Raw genomic sequence first — 21792 nt, 5'->3', positions numbered from 1 at the left:
TGGCCTTCATATGACTCAGTCAATAGAAAAGGCCTCTTAAGATAGTCAACTTCTTTTCAAAGGAAAAGAAACTCAAGACAGATCCTGGGTCATTAAATCCAAGCTTAAGTTTCACTTGAAGAAAAAAAAAAGAATGCTGATAATTTACTGAATAAGTTATTCTAGTTCTGAATGTGCACAATTTCAAGACAGAAATAAAAAACACAGCTAAAACAAATTACATTGTGTTCTCAAACTACTTGGAGGATAACAAGGAAAATATGAAGAACTGGGGGAAAAACGTCAGGGATTGGGAAACCAGGCATCAATTTCCACATGAACTCCAGAGGGACTACAATCTTTGTACATCTTCTGAGGAGGTACTTGAGAGAACAGTTGATTCTAATGAGCCATGAAAAGAAAATCCTCAATTCACAATATACAGCTTGCTCCTGTCAGCAGGACCTTGCATTCTTTAGGACATTTGCAGTCCTTGAAAGCATCTTCTTTCTCTTGCCTGTAGTGCTACCTGGCACATCCTGCTTGGCACAGCCCACGTTACCATTTTGCTACCTTGAAAAGATAATTCATTGCAATCGTAAAGAAAACAAATGCATACTCTTCATGTTGCATTCACTTTATAATACCAATGCTGAGGAGCTGGTACTTTAGGAACAGACAGACAGTCCCTTGGCTAACACATCCATACATTATCCGGCCAAATTATAAAGAGGGAATGTTGTCATTCTTTCCCAGACAGAAAACTGAGAAGGTAAACAAATGCATTCAGAAGTAAATATGTAATTGGCTGCAAAACCATGTACTGAATTAAAAACCCTCAGGTGCACAGCAAAAGGCTGTACCGTTAAAAAAATGTTCATTTATATACAAAGAGACAGTTTAGGATGAAACAACAAAGTAATTGAAGGGATGGCTCAGGTCCATTTTCTTGGTTCAGGGTTCTGCAGTTGTTAATATATTTACTTTCTAGAAAACAAAAAGCTACTGAGCCTGCTTAGGGTTGTGTGGGCAAGGATGGTTGGCAGAGCAACAGGCTGTATGAGTATGAAAATATTGACAATGTAGAGGGAATTGAATGTGGAAGGGAAAGTAGAAAGACATTAGGGTAAAACATTGGAAAAATGAAACTGGGTAGCTCATCAATTGTAACAGGAAATAAGAGGTTCTCTAAATTACCCAATGCTCTTTATTTCCTAATCTGGAATAGCTATGGGGGCAATGAGGGGGAAAGGAATACAGTCAATACAATCAGTTGATGGCTCAAAAGTTTAAAAAACTAGTACTAGTATGATAAAACCCACGGGACAAAAGTACACAACACAAACTTTTTGTCACTAAAGTTACAACTTCAGATATTAAAGCCTTTTCTAAAGAGGATGATGATTTTCTCTACCTATAACTTTTATTCCAGGTATTATGTGCTTTTAAAGTATTTTCTGCAGCTTTTAAAAGGCAATTATACTGTAGTTACGGGCAGGAAATGCTTTTGTTGCTTACGTATATAATATTATACAAAAATCATGTTACAACAGACCCTCCCTATCAAAACAGGTCTATTGAAGCTCCAGTTATTTCCTATTCTTTCTTAAACACTGAAATCCCTTTGTGAAAACACAAACCAAAGACTGCTTTACACAGACTTCCTTGAAATCAATGTGTACTATTAAGAACAACTACTTTTTTGTCCTCAAACTCAAAACATGGATCAGCCTCTCAAGGTTAACGTCCTTGTCACACAACAGTTCCCATATCCACGAAGTACTGACCACTGTTGTGAGTCAATACTTCAAATAGCCTACAATTTGCTAACCACAAAGCTCCAGACCTCCAGGAAGCCCCCATGGTGTATGTTTTTACTTAGACTTCAAAAAGATATCCGAACAAACACTGGTGGAAAGAGAAGGTGAAAGGCCCAAGGGATGAATGATCAAAATGAAGTAAATAAGCACAAACAGTTTACAGAAAAGGAGAGAAATTTCATTGCAAGAGGGCAATCTGAATGTATGACCTACCCTTGTGGAGAAATTTAATAAGATCAAAGTTAAATTATGTAAAGGCTTGGAACACAAGTATTTTCCATTTGAACACTGTAAAGCCATAAGTAAGGACTGTAACATCCAAAGATGGCAGCATCCCATTTAGCACACAAGAAAGCAGAAAGATGGATGAAAGCAATAATTTCTTCTTTGCTTTTGAATAAATAAACTACAGACCTGGGAACACAATCTAGATCGCATGGTTTCCACCTGCTTGCTCTACATAAACATGAAGGCTCTTGGAGAAAGCTGCCCACTAGAAGTAGGACACAGCAAGTTCCTTGTGAACAGCCTGCCCTGAAATCCCATGTTCCACGTGCTGACAGACCACTGCAGAGACACCTCTCACCAAAGCAAGTAGCTCTTCAAAATAAAGCTCCATTTTAAACATCTGAAGTAGGAGAGGCAACAATTATAAAACCCACAAGTCCCCAGCACATTGTTTGGAGCATTTAACAATTACTTGAAAAGTATCAGGTTTTCACAGTTGTGTCCAGTAACTGAACCCACAGGGATCCTGTGAATCCCTCAAATTTAGCTGTACCAACATCGACTAAGTCCTTAGCAAGAAGAACAAGGGCCTCTCCTTCCCAGAAGAAAAATGTTTAGCTGAGCAGCACTGAACTTCACCAAAGCTTATAGAAATGCTCATTTTACTTTTATCAGACATCTATATATTTTATTACTCTGGAAGAAACTATAATTAATCCCTTCAGTATTTTTTTCAAGGCAGACACTGACGCATCCCAAACCTGCAGTGGAAAATAAGGGGGTTTATGTTGAACTAGGTGAGAATTAAACCAAAAACTGATATTTCTGTTTGCTCTAAGAGGTACAAGGTATTACAGGATTTTTTTTTTTGGTGCTCTAAGGTTGCTCAGCCAAGCCATATAGACACATAATAAAAAACACTGCTTGCTACATTCTTTCTCAAGGAAAAAAAATAAATGTTTGCACACTCGAAATTACAGCAAGAGTGTATTGAATTTGCAAAATGAAACACCTAAAAAGGACAACAAAAGAACAGAAGGTAGCACATGCATCCTGCTCTTGTGTGCAGGATGTGTAGTATGCTAAACTTCTGCAGAGTTTCATGGAAGCAAGAGCAATCATGTGGTTCCATGCCACCTTCTAACCCAAACTGTTTGTAACTTCAGCAGCTTAAATCCAGTTAAGTAAAAAATTAAATGCAAAATTTGGTCTGTAAAAAACAGGATATTTGCTCCGTAGTGACTGTAGCAAGGCATCTCCAATTAGAGTAAAAAAAATATCCTAAATGATAATGCAGCAAAAATTTAAAACCTTTAATATAGTTTATTCTGCAGCTGCACGTTTATGGAACTTTGCAACTATCACATAAGCAAAACAGGGTAGGATCACTTTTAGAGGAGAAATAAGCTTGTTCGTTTCCTCATTTTGAATATTTCATTTTGCCACTAACATAGTTCTCTCTTTTTCCTCCCTTTCTCCTTCAAAAAGATAACCTCCAGTAAAGGGACTCGATTTAACAAAGGATTTCCTAATCATGTTATGCAAGGCTGGTGACAGCCTGACAGGGGTGGTTTACAGAACACCAATATGAAACTGAAAGATATTAGATAATTTGGAAAAGGCACTGGAAAAGTTACAGGTGATGTGAAGGCAAATACAAGCTCAGAACACAGCAGCCTGCTCAGCTACATCGAGTACAGACACGTCCTGCCAGCAATCAAGACTGTGCAGTTGGGTCCAACTAGCTTTACACTTGCTGCTGTAATTATTCAAAATTCAGCAAAGTAGCAGCTCTAAATACGTAAGATGCTTCTTTTCTCCCAGGGAATGCAACTTTCCACAATAACTACATTCCCCCAAAATAACAAAGCCTGGATTAACTGGAAAGACTTATGACCACAAGAGAGCCTACACAGAAGTAAGGTTACAATACCCAGCAGTGCTACCAGCTCTCAGTTTTACCACAAATCTCAAGATAAGTGCACTTCTTTTGAAATCCCAGATCTTAAAAACATGCAACTGAGTGCAAATCTCAGTTTATTTAATTTATGTATCTAGCTCTTGTGGCTTAGGAGAATCTTACATATATGTGTATATATATATATATGACTGGAGTGTATCTAAGAAAAGAAACAATCTTTACAGAAGTTGGTCTTTTTTATTTTAATAAAAGAAAAATTCACTCTTTGGGAGCTTACTATTGTGAGTACTTTGGACAGCAGACTGCCAGTGTCCCTGCCAACTGAAATAACTGTTCAGTTTCAAAATACTTGTAAAAACCCACAATCATCTCCCAAGTTCTCTCCACGCTATGATCCACATTTTATCCACAAATTAAGATAAACAAATTTTAACTATAGCATCTTTTTGTTTTACAACAGGGATCCGAAACTTAACTGTAGTGGAATGATTGCTGTTCTTGGAGGCAAAAAGGAAGCTGTTAATTAGCACACCCTTGAAATAAGACTTTTTTGGCAGCTCAGTTCTCTACAGCCTCCATCTGCAGAGGGCAATGAAGAGCACAGAGCAGGACTGGTTTTTGCTTCCAATCCTTCCATTCAAGAGCTCACAGTGTAACACTCTAGCATCCATAGGTCAGAAACAAATCCCCTTTACCCTGCACACCCCTACAGCAGCCTGAAGCTGGTGGCAGAAAGACTGGAGGGCAAAATAAGCTGCTACTGGCATAAGACTTCAGAGACCAAAGGGGCTGCGGGCACAGCAGCAGTAACAGACAGGAATAAGGAACACAAGCAGATGGGAGAGAGGCAAGAGCATTTGCAGAAACTAGTCAAGCCGAAGTGGGGCTCAATGGAGAGGGTTTTGGGGATTTTTTTTTTTTCCCTCCCAAGTGGTAGAGGTTCTCTAGAAGCAAAGATACCCATGCTATGGTCAAGCAAATCCAACCTGCTGGAATTATTTTTCTTTTTAGTTAAGATTTTTCTTTCCTTAAGTCACACAAATAATTCATTTAGTATTTACAGCAGGACTCCAATGAAGTGCAAAGAATAAAGGAGTTGAATACTCTTTGAGGAGAACAAAACAGTAAAGGACAACAGGTCAATTACTGAGCATCACCCAAATCCAGCAATATTTTCCTCTTGTGTCAGTGTGAGGAACGCAATCACATAATTGGAGCTGATGCCAGAATGAATATGCACTATGGAGAGCTAATTAAGATATTCTTTTTTTCATATTCCAAAGTTTTAAATGCTTAACTCCATCACCTTAATGCTTTTGTCTTTTCAGAGTAATTTCCTTAGGTTGAGGCAGCACCAACACCCTTACTGCTTTCAAAACACAAACAAAAAGCTCACAAAACTACGCTGTACGGAGTACAAGTAATAGAAATAAGAACCTAAGCATGAGCACAAAAGCCAGTAATGCCCCGAGTTAAAGCTGGGTTTGCTCTAAGGTGAAGCTCACACTGTAACAAATAGAAGGTGCTTTGCTGCTCAGGGTAGGAAGAAGAGTTCAGGATACTTCAAGGAGCACAATGGTCATTGTTGCATGCATGAGTAGGGAAGAAAGAGATAACATCACAGTGTAGGATAATCAAAGGTCTGTTGCATTACCCATGCTCTCCTGCAGCTCCTCTTGCACAGACATAAAACTGTGTGTGAGAAGGGGTGAGGGGAAAGGCTTCATGTAATTATTTTAATTGCCCTGACAACCTCTGTGTAGCTTACGGCATATCCAACACAGGGGCTTACACAGGAGCTGGAACTTTCTTTCCCAGAAGTACTCAAACACTGCTGTCTAACCTCGTGTCTGAACATCATCCGTGTCTGCCTAATCCCAGAAGAGCAACCTGCTGAACAGACACTCCAAAGGCAACTTGGTATCCAAGTAGTATTGACCTGCCATGGGCACACCATCTACTCTAGTGTGCAATGACCAGCTGTCTCCAAAACCAATCTTAAAATCAACACATCACCCTTCAAGGCTAAATTTAGAGACAGAGACTTAGTCTGCAATTCTGTCATTACAGACAAGACCAGGATCTGCTGATACTAACATGAATGAGGCAGCCAGCCAGGTAATAAATTAACACTTCCTTGACTTCTGTTTTCACTCAGAAGGAATGTGCACAAATCTTGGCTCTAATTCTACAAAAAGAATACCCTAAGGTCGAAAAATCTAGATATTTGGCTCCAAAGGTCAATATGGGTTTACAGGATGTCGCCACTTAAAAGGTAGGTTTCATTCCTTCAGGCCAACCTTTTTGGATACATGCAGGACAAACTCCTAGTTCCTATGTGGTCACCAGGACTTTCACACTGCTACAGTTTAATCCGCTCAAGAGGGGATCATGCAGGGAAGTGATGCTTCCCTGGCAACAATCCTCTCCCAGCCTCTGTCCATACTACACTAGCCAACTTCCACAAAAAGGAGAGATTTATGCTTGAAGTACCCCTTAAGGATTTTAGGTTTTGTTTGTTTTAAAGGGTAGGGGAAGAGAGACTGTGAAAGAACAAGAGCAGCTAATCTCCAGCTTTTAAATAAAACACAGCAACACAGATTTCTTTGCCCTTGGGCCTTTGTTTTTCCTCTTGACTGAAATCCTGCTGAGCCTCACCTGATACTGACAGGGATGGCAACCCAACAGAACCCTTGCAGCCAACATTTTTTTCTTTTCTTTTCTTTGATTAAAAGAGGAGCCAAGCTGGGCAACCATAGACATTAAATGTGTCTAAATTTCATTTGGCCTAAGAGAAGAAGATGATCCTATTTTAATGCAACACAAGCAACGAATTCCAAATGTCAAGATCTCCCACAAAAAAAGTATGCTGCTCAGTGACAGGATATTTAATTATTCTCAGTGCAAGGAAAAGGTTTAGACTGCCCATTCCTGCTGATGTCAGTAAGGACTGCCCTCCAAATTACAAAGTTGGGAGGAATATGATACTTATCTACAGTCAACTATTTACAGCTTGTCTCCTACAGTTGTTCAAAAAAATCCTGTAACTAATATTCCACAAATGCCAGCTACATTGTGTTGAGAGCTACCTGAAGAAAGTAAGACACCCCTTGAATAGTAATTTAAAAAAAATTCAAAAATGAAGACAAGTAAGATCTCTCAAGAGAAAAGCTATAGAAAACAATGTGATACACAAGTTATTTTCCTGTTTTGTTCTGGTTTTTTTCATCTTTGCATAACTCCAACTTCTCCTCACAATATTCAACCTCTGTTCAACTTCCTTGCTTAAATGGGATTCAAATCAGCCTGTTTTTAGCAGTCCACTTTTAACCCCACCATTTTTAACTAGAATTGCAATTACGCAGAGTAGTGCTGTTCACCCACAGCATTTACAAAGCTTTCCCACTATGTCATTAACTATCTTTGCAAGCCAGTGTGGGATCCCATCCAATGAAAAAAGTATGTGGAAAAATACAAAACCATCAGACCACAGAGACACCCCATCCCCACAATACACTAAGGGGGAAACACATTCAGCATTTCTACTCTTAATTTCACACATAAGAATACAAGAGATTCTCAAGAATAAGGCACGTTGGTTAATTCTTACCACTTCATTTCATCCTATACCAACACTGCAGGATCCCAGAGGCATTGTGTCTCCCAAGCTAGGGAGAACATCAGTGCTAGTACTTCAGAACAGACTTCTACAGTGCATTCAACCCCTCTGTCATGACAAGCAGTGAAAACAAGACTTGCTCTCTCATATGCAGTAACATTTTTAAATGCAAGGTAAAAAGTTACTGGCAACAAAAGACAAGGTCACAAACAAGTCTGGTCTTCACCTGCTGCAAGAACTTAAAACTACCCTTATCCCATAAAGGTAAAAAGAACAGCAAAGTAATAAAGCTCGTATTCTAATATTCTAATTTTTATCTCTTCTTATGAAACATGTGCCTTTTATTACATTTAAATTTGCTCAATTCAGAAACGTGTTCAGCTGTTATGAGTGTTAGATATGCACTGCTTCTTTCCCACCAAGAAATAGGGTAGTTTTTAACTCATCTGACCCGTAGCAATTTTTTAGTGCATTGAATCAAAAAGAGAAGAAAAGAATCACAGTCAAACACACCACAGTGCCTCAGAAAGGGTGAACACTTTACTAGCAACCAGACAGTAAAGACAGACAGAAAGGAAAGTGAACCATGCCTGAGATATCACATATGCTTCAATTAGATTTAAAAAGCCACTACATTTTACAATAATTAAGCACAAGACAAATGCAACATGCCAAAACCAATGAAATGTGCATATCTAGAGCCAATCTGTTAAAAGATGTCATGAGACATCAACAAATTATGATTTTGCAAACCAAGCAGAGTTTTACAGGGTCAATTCTTGGGTGAGAGACAGTTAAACAAAATCTACAATTAGCACTAAGTTATTTAAACAATCAACTGAACTTTCCTCTGAATTTCTTAGCAACTGGCATGACATTCCTAGGTGCAACGTATGTTGAAATAAGCATTTTCCAAAGAAATTCATTGTTAGCTTTTGTCTTCTTTACAGCAAGACACTTAAACATACAGTTCCTGCCTCCCCAACTTGTTCTTGATTCCAAAGGTGAACAATACTTTTCACTCATTTACCTTGACTACATAATGCAGTGTTCCCATGTACAACTAAAACAGCTGCCACATATCACCCACCTCAGCAAGAAGCACACTTCATCAGTAGCTCCCTCATACACACACCAGCATAACTTACAAAGCACTGTAGTTTAAATTGCCTTTCAGATCTTGTTTGGTTTTTAAGCAACTTGTTAAACTCAATAAAACTCTCCTGTGAGCTTAGAGATTATGTCCCCCTTTCTATGTATTTGATCATACAACCAGACTGGAAAGTAAGTGTCATCTTGTTGATTAGCACGCCTCAAAACTTTTTCTTCAGTTAAAACACAAACGGCTCCAAAACCTGGCCCTACAGAACAGTAGATGCTGCTGAAAACAGTCTACAAAGTAGGTTATAGCTTGTCATTCAAGCAATTAAAGCATTGAACACAAAACCAGTAATGAGATGAAAAGCACATTGTCCTCTGTCCACTCTGCTGCCTTTTTTACACTGACACGGGCACTAGCAAACACCCAGACAAATTACATGAGTATTCTCAAAATGGAACTACATCTTCCTCTGCAAAGATGATTTGGCAGTGCAAGAAATCTCTGCTAAATAACGTCTCTCAATAGTCAAGTTACACTTTGCTTTGTTTCACATTATTAGCTTCTCCTTCTACCTCCCTGGACCACCCTAAGGGATTCTTCTCCATTATGTTCCTCAAATACTTGCAGATATTCATATTTCCTACTTAGCCACCATTTAGCCAAGTTTCATACATTTCTTTTCATCTTTTTTCCCTCATAAATCTATCTCTTCAGCCTCTCCAGCATTCTTGCTGCTATTCCTTGAATTTCTTCCAAATTGCTGACATCTTTCAGCAACTAAGGAACTTCCAATTGCATGCTGCGCTCTAGATGCGTTTTCTGTACTCTAAAGAAAGATAATTAAGCCTTTTCAAGAAATATTAATGGTCCAAGTCTGGAATAAATCTAAATCAGATATTTCATTATTTTTTTTTCCAGAATGGATAGTAATTATCCCCATTTCACAGAGCAGGAGAGCAGAGCAAAGTATCTGAATTATTGCTGCACACGAGCAGTGCCAGAATAAGAAACAGATCCTTGTTCTGCCATTCCCAGTCATGAGGTCTGCCAAGTTTCAGCCCACAGATGACGTAAGACAATGTTCCCAGGCTGTGATCTATAAGCAAACTCAAGCCATTTCCAAGTGACTATGGGACAACACTGAGGGAGCCCAATACTTGTGGCTATGTAGGCACCAGCAGGGCCATTAACACCCTACAACATCCCATGGTATGCTATTACCTTAAGTACTCAGGATACAGATCTCTAACACATTTACCCAATTGTTACTGCTATATAGGTTTGTTTCTAAAACCAGCCCTCCACTACCATGAGGAATAGGTTACTCAAGTAAGCTATTAAATGCTGAAGACTGTTTTTAAAATACTAGAGGACTGACTCCCAGGCTGAGGCAAAGCAAGGCAGTCTTCAACTTGCATGTTTCTTTCCCTCCTACTCCCCAATACATTTGTGAAGGAATCGCAGGGAAATAACTTCAGGAAAAATTAGAGAGATCTCTTCACAAACAAATTCTCTAAGAGACTACACAAGGGGAGACAAGGCTGAAGAATGGGGGGAGAGGGAATGGGGGAAAAAAAGACTGATCAGTTAAATTTAATAAAAAAATAAAATCTAAAAACCCACAAACAGGATGCAGACATTAAAAAAGCAACACTGACCTAACAAAGGAATGTGAACTGCAGTTGACTTAAACAGCATCACAGCAATAGCCCTCCCCCTACACACAAATCTCTGCAACTCTTAAAGACACAGGTTTTCAAGCCCTTGCAAATTCTGTGGGTTTTTGCTCTGCCAGGCCACTTTTTTTGATACTCTCAGCTTGAGCTGATTTAACTTAATGCATCTTCTTTCCAGGTAGCAGAAGTACCCTAATTTAACCTAGACTAAAGAAAACTGAGTTGTATTATTTTGTTTACCTTAGAGAGGTGCTGAATTCTAGTATTCAGCTGTATATTCTTCTAATTGAAAGAACTATAAAGGGTCCTTTTTAATGGTTTGCTGTTAAATATCAGAAGAGTATAACCAAGATTAGATAACTAACACGTTGGTGAGAAGTAAAATTTCTTCCCAGTAACTCAATATACAAAGAAAAAAGCAATTTTCTAAATCTGTGTATGATTTTCTTAATGTGATTGCTAGTTGGCAATTATTGTTCCTGCTTATACCCACAATACTGACAAAGACTCCTTATTGGGCTTCTCACCTTCCCATTAAGAACTATTTCCTCTATTCAAAATGTGGAAATCACAATATAAATGCCATCCTCCTGTTTGTCTTCTCTTTCATCACATTTCTGCCTCCAGGAGACAAAACTACTAAGGACACTGTTTTTAAGCAAGATATCATATTGATTTTCAGGCTGAATCCTTCCTGGCATTAAGGTAATTTACACATTATTTCACCAACTACCTAAAGGTAGTTATCTCAGTGAACACTTATAAGCTTTTCTGTAATAGAAAATGCAAAACATACATATCTGGTGCAATTTACTTCATTAAATACGCACTGTGCTTGCTAATTAGGCTCTCAGACCTATTTGCAAAGTTTGGCATTTGGTGACAACTGCAATTACAACTAGGATAGAATAAAGGAGAGTTTTCATCTAGCCAGAAATTCTTACGTTGTGATAGGAAGAAAAAGGAAATTTGCAAGTGCACTAATTTTGATTCTTAGCATCAAGCCTTAAGTGGAAAATAGTCCATCTTCAGCAAGAAATCAGGAAACTTCAGTTTACTCTGTAGATCAGTCATTATCTGATTGATTGCTGTCATAGAACATAATTTCTTTTCTCCACTTGTACAACAGAAATAATCTTGCTCATCTCCCTAAAAGCAGGTGGAAGATTAAATGGGCTGAAGACACTAAAGAAATACAAAGCAGTTGTAGTACTGTTAAAATCTTATCCCATAATCTGAGCTAAATGTAGCACCTGTTACCACCTTTTGAAAAGGCTCAGAACAACTTCCCTACCTTAAAAGAAGGAGAAAGCAAATAGTAATGACACTTCTAAACTCTAGGACCCATCACTCCCTGTGCATTAAGCTAAGGCAGCATAAATCATGCTGTAATTCACCAAGGATGAAAAATACAGTAATATATAATATCATAAAACCAGGAGACACAAGCAATAAAAAAACCTTAAGATCTCCAAAAACTCATTTATCAAGCAGTTTTTGCTTGAAGGCAAGTTAGGCAATAACATGCACAACAGAGCCAATTTAAGGAACTTGCATCCGTTACACTATATTTAAGAAGTAGCTACAGGTAAAAATGATTGCAGGTTTATTTTCCTTTATTTGCTCAGAAAGGCTCTGGTGAAAAGTCACACGTATATTTAGAGAGGAGACATTTCCACGAACCTTTCTGGACAGAGCATGATTTTGATGTTACTACACTTACCCAGAAGTTATTTTGAAACCAGAGCTTGCTGCCACAGGAGATGTGGCTTCAGGTCATTCAGTCTCACAGCGCAAGTCACAGACACCATCATTAATTAGAAGAGGTACAATCCACCAAATCCCCAGCAGCCCAATTGGGTATGAGCCAATTCCAAAACTTCAGGACACTACTGGTAACATGTAATATGACTTGTAATATGGCAAGAGCCTCTACACTTCATATAGATAACTAAAGGAGGGTAGATTTAGACAAGATATATTGAAGACATTTTTATGGTAAACGTAGAAACACTGGAACAGGTTGCCCAGAGAGGTCATAGATGCCCCATCCCTGGAAACATTGCTTTGATTCTAAGCAACCTGATCTAGTTGAAGACATCACTGCTTACTGCAGGGGGGCTGGACTAGATGATCTTTAAAGGTCACTTCCAACTCAAACTATTCTATGGTTAGTACCAGTTAGCTGAGAAGCACCTACCTGGAATGCGGATTTTAAATTTGCCACTTTGTCCAAAACCACCATCTATTATTCCATCTTCTCCTGTAGATAGTTTGACTTTTAGACCCACAAAAATCTGGATGTTTGTTTCCTTTTTGAACAATGACCGACCAATCACACTGTAATCATCCATCACCTGCAAAAGAAACAGAGCTTCATGAGCCTACAGTCTAAATGACAAGAAAAATCATAACCATGAAATATTGTTTGGTGACTTCTACCTGCCCCCTGGAAAACCATTTAGCCCCAAATTAACAGAACTCTATAGGCAACTCACCTAAATTGTGTTTAAGGCAATTTGTGTTTAAAACTATAGACTATGTGAATTACTATATTTCTGCTTTCACATCTGTTCTTCTAATATAGGAAGAACAAAACCTGCATCAGAACATGCTGTAAAGATCAGCTAATTAAAGTCTCTTTTATTTGAAACCTTTCCACAAAAAGTCTCTTAAGCACCTATGTGCACAAAAAGTTTATGCATTACTTATCCAACAGCTAAGTGCATAATCACCTACATAAACATTCTCTGAAGTATAGACATTGGAGTGCAGTTCTGGAGTGAAGTGACAAAGAAATTACAGAATAACTCAGAGTTTCTATATAGACCCTTTTAAATATTCACCTTTGCATACACATTGATTTGTTAAAGTAAAAGCCATATGACCATCGTAAACTATTTTAATTTCAAGGTTTGTAACCCAGTGGGAAGAACATTGCCAAGTTGAATTCTTAATTAAGCTATCAGGAACAAGAGGCAGTAAGGTTGGTGGGTACGGTGAGATAAAAACCCCTCCTTTAGGCATTACAAAGTATAAGGTGCAGCCAAGTGAGCCTAATCCTGTAGGTGTGAGTATCCTTGTATACCACCTCACGCCTGGAGTTACTCTACCTCATGGCTGTGGCAAGAACATTTACTTATCAGAAGAAATAAGGAGCTATTACTTAAATCTTTGAGAATTTTTTTATTGCTTGCACAAGTTACAGCTCTTCTCTGTATCTTAGGAGCAATTTTTAGATAAAACTATTTTGAATATTTCCCTTTATTCAGTTTAAATGACGACTCAAAGTGTTGCTGGTTTATTGAGCTACTCTGCTTCCCTGAAGCCTCTTCCACAGAAAGCAGTTCATATACAGACTCATAAGCCTAGCATTCTTGTTTATTATTTTGTGACATATTTTAATATGCCAACCTTTGTATTACAGTAAATCTAGGATCAGAAATTTAATTTGTATGTTATTTTAAATGGGGCTTACTTGCTCAGTTATAAGCAGCCTAGAAAAGGCTGTGCAATATTAGAGACCACTGGCAGGACCTTACCCCAGTGCAGACCACATGCAGAAGTGTCTACAGCCCTTCCTCCTCCTGTCATGAGGAAACAGCAATACAGGCAGCCCTGCTCCCAGCCCAGTGGGAGGAAAACCATTCATATGTCTCAACAACATTCACAGCCTGAACATCCACTCCTCATCTTTCCCCAAAAGGCCACTTTATTTGTGTATTTGTGTGTGTGTGTGTGTGTGTTCTCTCTCTCCCCCTGCCCAACAACCACTGCTTCAAAATAGCTTGTGAACCATTAATGGTAGTGTCACTGCTTGGCAACCTCTGGCTTAAATCTACAATGAATAATGTCTTTTAATACAGAAAATAATAGGAGGTGGTACAGGGAGAAGATAAGCTTTCAGGCACACTTGCCTTTCTTCAGGTCTGAAATAGAAGACTAGCAGAAAAAGAAGCTAAAGCAGCATTTGCATTCTCAAAACCTTCTTCCTTTTCCCAGTTGTATTAGCTGGTGACAAAAATATTACTTCTTCCTATAAATCTTTTTTTCCTAAAACAAGAATTTCAAAACTGAACATCTCTCTTCTCCACCTCTGGCTACCCACTGCTCACCCTTACGTTCAGTTTTCTACACTTCAGTGAGGATCTTCCAGATATTATTTTTGCAGTTCTCCCCCCAAATAGCAGAGGAAGCCAACTTTAGAGACACTTTATTTTTACAAGAGCTCTTCAAAGTTGTCTTTAACTTGGTTAAAAACTAAATTACAGGGTGAGCAATCATACTAGGCTAGAATGGTTCAGTTTAGAGCCCCCCACAGCAAGGCTGTCAGAATAAAACCTCGGAATGATTTCTGAAAACAAGTGTTACAGGCATCACATACCTTTGAGAAAACTAGTTATTATGACCTACAATTGATGATTAGAACAGCAACAAGATCTACCACCATTTCAGTTATGCCATACTCAGTTAATTTTTTTTTAATTTTAAACCCCCTCATTTTTATAAGTGGGCTTTTTAGGGTCTTGTATTTGCACACGCAGTTTAGGAAAGTAACTGAGGACTCCAACTGCATTGTGCCTTTCACTCTGACGGTAAACTTGTTTAAAAAATCCCTCCTTTAGGTGATTAGTATGTTCTGTTCATATCACCATTATTCCTTGGGCATCTCTATAGGCCATTAGAGGAACAACTGCTTTTGCAGTGCTGAGGTATTAGGTGATAAGTGACTCGCTTGAGTGGCTGTTTGGAATAAAACCTTTACAACCTGAAGTCTCAGACCCCTATACTAAGTACCATACATCATAGTGTCGTCCCCCCCCCCAGTTGGTCTATTACCAGTTTATCCCTGAAGACAACTAAATAAGAGAATGTCTGATGTACAAGAACTAAAATCACTGAGCAGCCTATGCAGTAAAATAAATGAGTAAAGGACAGATGATTGCTACGACAGAAACTTCATTTTCTCAACTTTAAGACCATTTCATAAAAATAAAATCTTTTTTTTGTTTTAGTCTTGCTTTGTAAAAAGCCACAGAAGCTCATGTTTTTCTCTCCAACTGAAACTCAACACTTCCAATTACTTTACCAGCAATTTAACTCCAATTGCTGGATTTTAAGTTAATCCCCTTTGAGTTCTCAGAACATCTACAATGGCAATCACTTTGCCTATTAGCCGAGCAGCCTTTTGGGAGACCTTCCTGTTTTTCTCTCACTCTTTTTTTTTTTTTGGTATAAAATATTAACTTAAAAAGCAAAGACAGTAAGGGATATGCAGTCTCCTCTAAAGCAGCAGCAAGGGGCCTAGCAATGAGGGCAGACTAATTTTATTAACTTCAGGGAAACTTCAAAAAGCTTGAGGGCTTTAATGCCAGACAGAGACGACCCCAAAAGTCGGTTTAAGTGCTGCATAAACAAAGGATTAGGGCAAGAAAAAGCTGAAGGCTCCTTGCATTTCTTGTTTATATTGTCATAGGACCTAGTGGGAGTGGGAGAGGGCTGCCTCTCTGACTCTAATCCCCCACGGTGTACAGTGGCGTTTCAGTTCACTGACCTACATTAGGATAATATTTTTTTAAATTTATGGGCAGAGGTGCAGCATCAAACTCACTTAAGGACTCTAAAAAAAGAAAAGGGGCGAGAGGGGAAGAAATACCCAGAAGAGAAAGTTTGCTGACTGGTGGAGTCTCCCCCTCTCACTTAGGTTAGATCAGCAGCTTAGAAAGGGATTTCAAGTTCAAAGGGAACGTCTCTGTTACTCTTGTTTTATGGCTTAGACCAGAGGACACAATAGCACCGAGTTTATGAAATATCCCATCCCACTTGGCTTTTCTGTTCACAGGAGAAAAGTAAACAGCACTTTATAACCATAGGTGAACTATGTGCATCTCTGGCACACAACACTTCTGCTAATACCAAGAAGTTCATAGAAAAAAAATTAAACCAACTTGCCTCATCTAAGCAGTATTTACGTTACTGTGCACTGTTTGCAAAACCACACCTAATGTTACATGTGTTGGCATTCGGTTTAAACCATAGCAAAATTCCAAGGAAAAATAACTCCACAATTTCCCTTTGAGCAGGAACAACAAGCAATACTGTCCAGCCTGTTAAACCACTCATTTTTAAGGTCACTTAGAAACTACTGTCATTTGAACACCCTCTCAAAAAATCCCACGTGTTTTTAGAGCAAATAACTCAATGTCTTCATGCATCTGCTGAAAAAAAAAAAAGGGGGGGGGGGGCGGGGGGGGGGGGATTGTAACAAACACAGAAGAAAACAAAGCTGTACCAGGAGATGGAAAGTAAGAAGAGGTTTGAGACAAAGTCAAAGCACTGAATATTAAATACGAGAGACAGAAAGAATAACCTTTTCTAATGTAATCTAAAATTATATTATACATTTTATTTCTATTTAAATTATTTTTTTTTAAATAAAAGAACAGGCCTAAGGCTTATTCTTAGCAAACTGAAAAATGGTCCATTGAAACTAAAGCAGAAAATAGGAAGGGAAAAAAAGAACAAAAAAGAACCTATGACTAACACGCTGAAAATACAAAGTATTTTTATTACTTTCTTGTACTTCAGATAAAGTACACTTGAGACATCTTCATCATGATCAGTGACAGCTCATTTATTTCGAGAAAACAGATTCAAGCACTTTCCATTTCTGTGTCAGAAATGGGAATATTTTGGAGGTTGCAAATTCCTGTTCTTTTTAAAAATGTGGCTTCACACATTGAGAAAATGGTACATGAGGCCACAAAAAGGGTGAGGAGAAGGAAGGAACTGAGAGGATTTTACTGATTATTTGGTTTACAGTTTGATTCTCCAAAAACTGTTCTAGCTTTTTTTTTTGTTACTGAGAATTAGGTGAACAACTTGGTACAAGGAAAGATTTGGTCAGCCAGGTCATTTTCTCAAGAGCTTACATCAGCATAAAAGCATTAAAGGCTTTTATTTCTCCAATTCCTTCTGGCACTAGAAGCTTTCAGTTGTGTTCTAAAGAGCTTCTTCTGACCATTCTCCAAGTGAACACACTAAACTTCTGCTTTGAGCGTCCATCCAGGAAGAAGGAACAGACAGGAAAAGTTCACCTCCTTCTTGTCTCACTACTGCTGTTGTAACAGAGCAAGACATCATGCAGACCTCTCTGCATATCCAGTAACTTTGCTTTTCAGATATTTCTCTCATCTCTCCCCAGCCTGTGCTTCTTGTATCCAAGAAGCATCTTCCTTTCTCTGCCTTTCTCCTCCTCAGTAAGGGCATGACTGCATTTAAGAATTGCTAACAAGCAGCCATAAATGCCACTCCCTTTGCTGAGCATTTTGCCCCCACTGTAACCTGGTTAAAACAAGTACAGGAGTTGAACCTTTAGAGTTGACTCAGAACAGCGAGAATGAACTACATAACCAGACTGGTTTAGATTTTAAAAGCTTTATACACACCAATTAGTGCTCTCCAGCCACGCACAAGGGACAAACAGGCCCGCTAACTTCCTTATACACCTCTATAGTGCAGGTTTCCTTCACCTCTAGTTAAGAGGGGCTGAAACCCAAAAAACCACAGTCACTCAATTCCTGGCACAGCTTAGTTAAGTACACATTCATTTTTTGCCAAGTGAGAAAAAAAGGTTGATGTCATGATTTTATTGATCTTTATACCAATCTATGCTGTGTTCCCTTTATGTCATAAAAGCAGAGGGACAGAGACTACAGACTGTTAACTACATGCTGCACTGCTTAGGACCTCCATCTCCAGAGCAGCCAGTCCTGGCTGAACTGCTGCAAAGGCTGAAAACCTGAAATGCTTACTACACAAGCACCAACCAAGACAAGGGCTGTTTTGTAGAGCAGATGATGCACAAGTCTTGACCTGGCCTTGTAAGAAGGATGCAACAAGGATTACCAAACTGGAAAGGGCTACTCCCTGGTTCTGAGCAGCAAGAAGGACTTGGGTGGTATCTTCAAGTCCTAAGAACACTCAGGCACTTTCTTCAACTGTGGCGACCTCAGGTTCTGAGATCTTAAACATCCAAAAGACGTATCAGTGAGACCTGGCAAGTTTCATTTTGAAGAGTGCATAGATGTGACACTGCAGTAGGTCAAATATAACAACATATAATAACAATAAGTTTGTTTCTAAAGGAAACTGTCCACAAATAGCTTGGGGAGGGCAGAGAGGAACAGAGAACAGATGTTTACAAAATCCTCAATGGAAGTTAAGCAGGCTATGAGGACAGGCAAAGAACTGTCTGAACCAACTGATGCCAAGGAAGAGGCAAGAGCTGACTCTTGACACAGATGTGTACCCCCTTCTGAGAACACCCCATGAACATACAAACATCCCAAGTCTTTCCCCTCCCCTAAGGATCTCCAACTCCAGTGTGAGGATCCTCAGCTCAAAGCCCAACAGTTCACCATCTCTCCTGGACTGCAGTTTCCTTCTGCCATTTCATTAACAAGGTTTGTGGTATCAAGCAATACAAGCCTGTGTTAAAGCACCAAATATTTGTAACTCAAAGCCTAGTGAAGGTGTACAGTAGAGGGATGGTTACAGTTCAATATATAGGTTTAGTTTTACTTGTACTTTTTACTTTAAAAGTGCCTCGGAAATTACATTTATATAAAACCTAAGTTACTTCAGTTGCAGAATTGGGCACTTAAGAAGTTAAGAAATGCCAGATGACCATACAACAGCCTTATTCCTGTCCTTTTTTGATATGCCCCATGATATAGTCTTTACATGACCACATCCAAAAAAATTTCACAGAGACCTTGCCTTATTAAGTACATAGGGTAGAGGCACAGGGGAACAGAATTAATGTTGCATATGCAACTGTAAATCTGGTATTTCCTAACTTTCAAGTGCTTGATTTTGCAACCCAAGTAACATTCTTAATTTATTTTGGTATCCAATAAATAAAATGGTGTATTGGTTGCCTTGCTGACAAACTGATTCCCCCACAGGTGACTCTTACACAACCTCAGAAAAATCAAGACCAGCTGTCCATACACTTGTAAGACCCAAAAGCATGTCTGCATTTTAAATTTAATAATATAAATAATAACCATAGGTGTTACTCAAACCTTGCAAAATTCTACTACCCAGTCATGTGGAGCAAGCCATTCTTTTCTTGGTGAGTGAACAAAATACCAATATTTTCATATGAGCAAGCATGCAGATTCTGTGACTTAGCTGCTATGCTTTTATGCCAAATTTATTCTACTGTGTTAATCCATATGTTGTGTCAGTCACTAACCACTCTTTTCTCAGTACTCTTTAAGAAAAATGGTATTTCTGTTTAATGAGCACACAGCCCTCCCTTCCTCTTCCCCCTTTCCTCACTAAGCTTCTCAAAACCTTTAACTCAAAAACTAAAACAAAGCCAATAAAGAAATGCATCTTTTATATTCCTATTTTACAGTGTATTTTAACTAGTGAATGTGCTGTGCACTTTTATTCACCTGATCACCTTCATCTCTGCATTATTACTGTATTTAGCCTACCATCAGCGGCCAAGAAGAGCCAAACTCATGGTCAGACTTCAAAGCAGGAAAAATATTAATTGTGGCGTCTGCATGTTTACAGTAGATGGAGGGACATCCAGCCCTTCTCCCAGCTAGTCACAGGAGGTTCTGCAGACAGCCCAGGTCACTGCCTGTGCCTGCAGGCAGCACTCAATCCATTTTCACTGCACCGTTTGGTCTTGTTACTTACTTTGTACCCATATTAGCCTGCACACACACTCAGTCACCCCAAAAGCACCACTGCCTGGCTGATGCACTGTTTTACTTGCTGCCCTGCTGGAACTACTCTGTCACTATAAGAAAACAGCATATGAAACATTAGCCCTAGGAAGCCAGCAAAACATCCTTAACTAGAAATAAGTTAGATGGAAAAGTAACTTATTTTTACCCTCTCTGCATTCCTAACAGCACTGGAGCCATGCAACAGAAAATACAAGGAACAGTATTTCTCTGGCAAATGTTTTATATCCAATGCATGGGCACAGGTCTGTGAAACAAATTCTGATATTAATGGTATCTGGAAAGGATTCCATGAAGAAAGTACCCGTGCTGCTCACACTTGATCCTCTACTCAGGAATGCTTCCAGCTTCCTAAAGGATAGGTTGGGTCATTACTGGTCAACAACAAATTTAAATACTATTTTCTCAAACTTCCTACAGCTGCTTTCTAGTAACCATCTCCACAATATCTCATCCTTCTTCTCAAAGGCCAGAAAAACCTGTTTAACTGATGGTGACAAAGACCTTCCATTTGACCACGCACTTGCTCTGACACAGCTTGTTATCCCCTACTACAAGAAGGGGAAAAAAAACCAAAACCACAACACTTAGAAGACACTGAAAGGTAAGAATTTCTCTTCCATTCACACTTAAGAAGAGATGCTCTGATAAAAATCTTGATGACTTACCCTGCTTTCACATCTTGCTGCTGCAACAATACTTTCCTCCTTGGGGACACTTAGATCACACCAATATCCAAACAATTAGTAAGATGTTGTTATTGTGCTGTGATTCTTCCATCCTCCAGAAACTGAGCATGCTAGCTACATGATGGCTTCAATCCCACAAGAATGAGTTCAATAGAAACCTCACCATCCAGCAACCCACAGAACTTGGGAACAGAGTGGCTATGAATAAAAATGGGACATCCCATCGCTGTGACTCATGAAAGGAAACTGCTGAAGAAACAAGTGCAATGTGATTCCCATCAAATAAGTAAAACTTAAGAGCAAGGCAAATAATGAGAAAAATACATAAAAAACTTTGAAATATACAGAGAGAAGTAATTCTTCTTCACATCAGAGGAACACAGAAAAAGAATCTTTAGGAAGAACAAGTCCAGTTCTCATAGGAAAACATTCTGTTATGCTTAAAATGGGAAACAATCACAGCTGAGACATGCATTTATTTTTCACTACACAGGCTTGAAATTGCAGAAGGTGCAGCTTGCACTACGCAAGCAAAGGACAGAGTTTTCCTTATTTCATTTCTGCTACAGAGCTACTGATTTACGAGTATCCTTGACAATAGGACCCTGTGGCAGCCATCCCAAAATAAATCCTGCTTGTGCACACACTTTCAAAACAGGCAGAATATCTGAGTCATGCAGGAAAGCATGATGCACTTCTACAGTTCACCTTTCAGCTGAAACTCTGTACTCAACCTGTACGTCCAAGGAAGCCAAAGAGCAAATAATGTGACAAATTATAAAGGATTTATCCCAGGAACTGAGAAACTGCTTCATGAGTCAAACTGGCATTAAACTGCAATTCTGTGTAGAGGTAAAATGCAGAGAGGAAGGTATTTCAGAGGTGGTGTTGGGTTTAATACAAGTCTCTCTGCCCACAGAACTGCAAAGAGCTGACTGGTGAGTAGCCTATCCCCAGAAGAACAAGACCACAGCAAATAGTTGCTGTT

At 38.9% G+C, this 21792-nt stretch overlaps 1 protein-coding gene across 2 annotated transcripts in view; it reads right to left on the bottom strand.

Annotated features, from left to right (window-relative positions):
- Nucleotides 1-21792, bottom strand: part of EEFSEC (eukaryotic elongation factor, selenocysteine-tRNA specific) — a 120894-nt gene that overhangs the window by 28015 nt on the left and 71087 nt on the right. For both annotated transcript variants that reach the window (XM_051627324.1, XM_051627325.1), the window contains exon 6: nucleotides 12546-12702. In XM_051627324.1, coding sequence (XP_051483284.1) covers nucleotides 12546-12702 — 157 coding nt within the window. The remainder of the gene's footprint in view (nucleotides 1-12545; nucleotides 12703-21792) is intronic.

Source organism: Apus apus, chromosome 9 (genome assembly GCF_020740795.1).
Source record: "Apus apus isolate bApuApu2 chromosome 9, bApuApu2.pri.cur, whole genome shotgun sequence".
NCBI classification, from domain to species: domain Eukaryota; kingdom Metazoa; phylum Chordata; class Aves; order Apodiformes; family Apodidae; genus Apus; species Apus apus.
The sequence above is the reverse complement of the archived record's forward strand: the minus strand, read 5'-3'. Positions and strand labels throughout refer to the sequence as shown.